Genomic DNA, 5,984 nt, shown 5'->3' with positions numbered 1-5,984 from the left:
CAGAATATATATATATCTTCTGAAGGATTCGGACAATCTCAGAATTAGATTACAATGTAGATGGGTAAGAGTAACATTTTCACCAGCTTGTACTTTCCCTTGCATCTCAAAAGGAAAAGTGCCTAAATTTTAGTGTTTTCACATGTAGAAATCTTTAATGACAATTTTCATCATTACTCAAGGAAAGCCTCCAAATTCCATTATCTTTTTAAGGCTTCCTCTGGAAGAGAGGGGTTTACTAGTTCTTCCTGCTCTATTTTAAATGGGAGAAATGTAAGTAAATGTAGTAAGTAAGAAATGTAAGTAAATGTAAGTATAAGCTGGATCAAAAGGCTCAATGGAAAGGGACAGATGATGGAAGAGAAAGAGTGTGGTTGATTCAGGAAAATGCTCAAGAAAAGTCCAGGTGATATTCAGAGCTGAGAAGGACACTGACCATAGATAAAGGAAAAAGGCCTTCTCCCCCATCTGGAGGCGAGAAGGGGAGAATAATTCTACATGTAGAAATCAGAAAGTTGAAGATTGCTCATAACAGGAACATTTCCTCTGTGAAATATCAGCTAAGAGTTGGGAGTATAAGGTGAAGGTGTAGGTAGCTTCAGAAGAGTAATGAAACTGTTGAATTAATCACAGTGAGGAATGGGAGTGTATGTACCTGGGTGGAAAGAGAGAGTCAGTTTTCAGAACCCCAGGACTATTGAGGACTAAAGAAGTCCCAAGCATAGTCTCATACGGTGGCATTCACCTAGCCCCCTGCTCTCCTATTATTAGCAAAGCAGCTTGTAGCCAGGAGCCTTCTGCACTCCTGTGTCCTTCTCTGGCCACAACAGTAGCAGTAGCCTGTCCATCCCTGGACTGATGGCCCCGTTGACTCTGGTTATTGCCACCTCTCCCATAGGCAGTGAGCAGTTCCTGGCTCTCTAGGGTGCCTACTCAACAACCCTCCCCAGGGTCTGCTTAGCAGGAGGTTAGCAACAAGTTGATGAAGGAAGAAATATAAGTCATACAAACTGGCCATGAGCTTTCTTCAGGACTGTTTTAGACAAAAGAGTAAAATGATAAGGAGTACCATCTTCTGTTAGCTGGGACCACAAGACTCAAAACAGTATCAACTGAATGCTGGGACACTTTAGCCTTTACCCAGAACTGACCGCATAGTGAGCTGCTTTGAGTTTGAACATGACTTTGGACCTAGCATTGATTGGGAACTAAGCCCATTTTGTGTAGGATCTAGTTGGCGCTCTCTGCAGAAGACCCCTACTGCTGGAGAGTTTCTCTCACATGTCAGAGCCCTGCAGTGGAGACAGTTGACATCCTGGCTCAAAGTCCAAAGGGTGTTCTGGACCTGAGATAGCTCTGCTCAGTGAGGAGGTGAGCAAGCCAGGGATACATTCAAGTGGGAGGGATCAGAATAGGCACTAGTTCTAAATTTCTTGTTAGAATTGGAAACAGGACCCAGAATGGAGAAGATTGTTGCTCAAAGTCACAAAACTAAGTAGAAACTGGCTTGCAAGGTTGAGTTCTCTAACCTTTTGCCCATTTGGGATTTTCCTATACTGTTTCTTCATGTACCAAGCTCTGGACAGGAGAAAAAAATCTTTCTCTAAGATGGAGTACGGGTGGAATGGTGAATATAAAGATTCCCTAAGTCACTTGTTTTCAAAGTTGTTTAATTAGAGAAATATTTTGTTCATTATTATTTTTTAAAAACTCACTGCAAAAGTCATGTATATACAAAGTAAAACATGGAAAGTTATGATGATTAAAGTAAGTGGGGGTAGAGTCAGAGACCTACACACTGGACTAACCTCTCAGTGCCTATGGTGGCCTCAAGCACTGGGGCAGCACATTTGGGTTACATGGAGCATACCTGGAAAATTTTCACTAAACTTACATTCAGGGATCCTGGGGATTTCTAGAGTTCTAGAGTTCTGGCAGAGGGTAGTGCCCTGCTGCCACGTAGGATCAAAATAGAGCATGGTAGCTGTTGGAAGAGTGCAATGAAAATCTTTTTTTTTTTTTTAAGTTAAATTTGCTATTGTTTTTAGGAAAGGGGACAAAAAGAGAATTTTTCTTTATCTGAATAAATCCCAGTCTTTCATGTCTACGATCACTTACTTGATGCATCACCAAGACTTTCTCAGTTGCTTCAAGTAGGCAAACACATGAGGGAAACCTGGAAGGGCCATCTCTAATACCCCATTTTCCCCATCCCTGTAGAGTTCAGCTTTTTTCTCCCAGAATTGTTCTCAGTCCTCAATATGCCTTTTCCTTAATCTTCTCTTCCTGGAATTTTCCCTGACCCAAAAGTCCCCATCCCTATTCCAAAGGCTCAAATAGCCTCATGTTCATCTCTCTGTGAGCATTAGGACATCCTGGGTAAGGGAGAATTTCCAGACACAGGTCAATGGCTCAAACTCCCAGGGCCACCTCATATGCTTGCCTGGGCTCCCAAGTTTCCCCAAGAAAATGCAAAATCTCCAAAGTGAGAATTATTTTCTCATAGTCACAAGCAAATTTCTGCAGTGTTGCAAAAGTAGAAAAAGAATGAGATTTGGAGTCAGACAACCTTGGGTGTGAGTCCCAACTCTGCTACTTTGTAAGGGCTGTGACTGAGCATGTCACTTAACCTTTGTGACCCACAGAAAAGGGGTTGGTAATACCTACCTTACCACGTGTTATGAGGATTAAATGATATGAAAAGCCTATACAGGATAGAGAATATTTATCTGGGATATAGTACATATCAAGTAAATGATAGTTACTATCCTTTGAGTATGTATGTATGAGGGTGCTGGGGACAGGAAAGAGGGTGTGTGAAATGAGGTATGGGGGAGAGCAGGAGGGAAAGAAGGAAGGAGAAAAAAAAGAAAGGATTTGCATTTGAAAAGTTATATCTTGGAAAGGTTTCACAGTCAGTAAGCAGCAAAGGTCTTCTGACCCTAAATCTAGTGTTGTTTCACTGCCACTACAGCTGCTGTAGAATCTCAGAGAATATTGCAATCACCCAGGTCCAAGGAAAACTGGGGCATAACAGTGGCCTCAAGTGAAAGGTCAATCCTATCCCCCCAATCCACACCAGGCTCAACCCAAAGCTTTTTAAATCCATAGATATTTATTGTCTGTTATGGACTGAATTGTGTTCCCAAAAAATGTGTGTCAACTTGGCTAGGCCATGATTCCCAGTATTGTGTGGTTATTCACCATTTTGTGATCTGATGTGAGTATCTTATGTGTTGTAAATCCTAACCTCTATGATGTCAATGAGGCAGGATTAGAGGCAGTATGTTAATGAGACAGGACTCAATCTACAGGATTAAGTTGTATTTTGAGTCAATCTCTTTTGAGATATAAAAGAGTGAATTGAGCATTGCGGAGAGGGACCTCATGCCACCAAGAAAGCAGCACTGGGAGCAAAGCATCTCCTTTGGACCCCAGGTCCCTGCGCTGAGAAGCTCCTAGACCAGGGGAAGATTGATGATAAGGACCTTCCCCCAGAACTGACAGAGGGAGAAAGCATTCCCTGGGAGCTAGTGCCCTGAATTCAGACTTCTAACATCCTAGACTGTGAGAGAATAAATTTTTGTTTGTTAAAGCCACCAACTTGTGGTATTTCTGTTATAGCAGCAATAAATAACTAAGACACTGTCCATGTGTGGAGCAATGGAAGAGAACTGGACAAGAGTCAGGACACCTGGCTTTGTTCTGGCTCTTGACACCATCTAGCTGTGTTACTTTGTGCAAGTAATGTCACCCTTCTGTCCCACATTCTGCTCATCAGAAAAGAGAGGTCCAATTCCATGTCTATGAATGTTCCTTTTGGATGAAATATGCTAGAAACTTAAGCTCTAATTTTTCTGAAAAGTAGCCTCCTATGAAAGAGTCTCTCTTGCTTTGCCTCTGATGTGGTGGCTTTCTACGTGTTTAAACCACAGGGTTCACCTCACCTTGGATGTTATCAGGTGCTGAGGAAACACTGGGGAAGAATATGAGAGGGTAGAGACTATGAGAGGTCTACCATCTAAGGAGTTGGGGAGCTGGTAGCAACAAGGGTTAAGAGAGGAGATTCTGGTTGAGGAGGCATTCTTTCTTTCATTCCACAAATATTTATTGAGAGCCCTCTGTCTGGGTCTACCACATTTCTAGGACTTGTGACACTTTCCTGATATTCTTCTCAAAAGTTATTGAGCCAGTGACAGTTATAGGCACTTGGGATGCATTTGTTGTTAGTTGCTGTTGAGTCAATTCCAACTCATGGCAATCCCAAGTGTGCAGAGCAGAACTGAATTCCACAGGGTTTTCAAGGAAGCAGATGACCAGGACTTAACTTCCAAGCTGTCTCTGGTGGGTTTGAACCACCAACCTTTTGGCTAGTAGTCTAGCACTTAATCATTTTTGCCACCCAGAGACTGACCTGGGCTGCATTAGTTGGGAGAAAAAAAGATCCTTGTCTATGTATGCTATAAATTCTAGCAAGGAGAGAATTTTTTAATGTAAGTCAATTATCCAGTATGTTAGAAAGTGTTAAGTGCTATAAAGAAAAAGATGTTGAGCTGTATAAGAGGATTAGGAGAGGTTGGGCAGGAGAAGGAAAGCTACAGTATTTAACAAGGCAGTCAAATATTTTTTTATCCTGAGATTTAATTTCTGGCTTGAAGCTAAAAGGTGAAATATTTATAGGTTTAAAAAAAAAAATCCTGTATACTGAGAATGACTCCAATCACTGTCTCACCAACTGAAGAAGTATTTGTTTCTTTCTAGGAACAGTATCTGTAAAAAAACCATGAAAAATCTTAGTATTATTAATGAATTTGTGCTCCTGGGATTGTCCAGTGACCCCCAGATCCAGACCATGCTCTTTGTGCTCTTCCTGGTGATCTACTTCCTGACCCTGATGGGGAATCTGATGATGCTGCTGGTGATCAGGGCTGATTCCCGCCTCCATACCCCCATGTACTTCTTCCTTGGACACCTGTCTTTCCTAGACGCCTGCTACTCCTCAGTCACTGTGCCTAAGATGCTGCAGGATTTCCTGTCTCAGAAGAAAACCATCTCAGTGTGGGGATGCATCACTCAGAGCTTCTTTTTTATTCTTTCTGGGGGCACGGAGGGCTGCTTGCTCTCTGCCATGGCCTACGACCGTTATGCAGCCATCTGCCGCCCTCTGCTCTACACTGTGGTCATGAACAGGCCTCTCTTCATTGCCATGGTCAGTGCAGCATGGGGGATGGGGTTTCTAAACTCACTAGTGAACAATCTTTGTATTCACAGCTTACAGTTCTGTGGGCCCAATATCATCCCCCACTTCAGCTGTGAGCTGCCTTCCCTCTTTGCTCTGTCCTGCACTGATCCCACTGCCAACATCATCCTTCTAGCTGGGTCGGCTGCATTTCTAGGACTTGTGACACTTCTCTTGATCCTCTTCTCTTACTCAAAAATTATGTTTGCCATTCAAAGTATCTCCTCCTCTGTGGGCCAAGGCAAAGCCTTCTCCACCTGCTCCTCCCACCTCACCATGGTGCTCTTGTTCTACGGGACAGCTCTATTCAGGTACATCAGCCCCTCTTCAGGATCAGTCTTGGAGCAGGTGGTCTCTATACAGTACAGTGTAATCACATCTTTGATGAACCCCCTCATCTACAGCCTCAAGAACCAGGAGGTGAAGGCAGCTCTGCAGAGGATGCTGAGGCAGCAAATATGTGTCTCAGGGTAAGAAATGGGCAGTAGGGTTTTTGCTCTATGAAAAAAAATCAATCTACAAAGAAAGAGAACTTTGTAAACTCAGAGCTCCTGTGGAACTTGCCTTTTAATTAAATTCAACTGTATTTTCTCCTTATTCAAAGTGAAGGGACCTCCAAAAGCTGAGAAATATAGTGAAGAAAGAAGAATTTGTGCCTGGGAAAAAGGGGTTGCCTACTACCTCTACCCATAGAGAGGCTGTGTGCTCCTACCACAGCCTTTGTAAATTAATCCAGAAGGGGTGC

The 5,984-nt window shown here is 42.9% G+C and overlaps 1 protein-coding gene across 1 annotated transcript; it reads left to right on the top strand.

Annotated features, from left to right (window-relative positions):
- The first annotated feature begins 4,783 nt into the window (after positions 1-4,783).
- Positions 4,784-5,713, top strand: LOC101356493 (olfactory receptor 8S1-like). Its single transcript, XM_012557898.1, has one exon. It carries the CDS (start codon positions 4,784-4,786, stop codon positions 5,711-5,713), a length of 930 nt encoding a protein of 309 aa, XP_012413352.1.
- Positions 5,714-5,984: the final 271 nt, after the last annotated feature.

Source organism: Trichechus manatus, unplaced genomic scaffold (genome assembly GCF_000243295.1).
Source record: "Trichechus manatus latirostris isolate Lorelei unplaced genomic scaffold, TriManLat1.0 scaffold00123, whole genome shotgun sequence".
NCBI classification, from domain to species: Eukaryota; Metazoa; Chordata; class Mammalia; order Sirenia; family Trichechidae; genus Trichechus; species Trichechus manatus.
Note: the sequence above shows the minus strand (reverse complement) of the source record. Positions and strands in the feature narration are given on the sequence as shown.

Bases quoted from the DNA above. Each gene is read 5' to 3' on its own strand.
- LOC101356493 (XM_012557898.1), top strand. From the start codon at position 4,784: ATGAAAAATCTTAGTATTATTAATGAATTTGTGCTCCTGGGATTGTCC.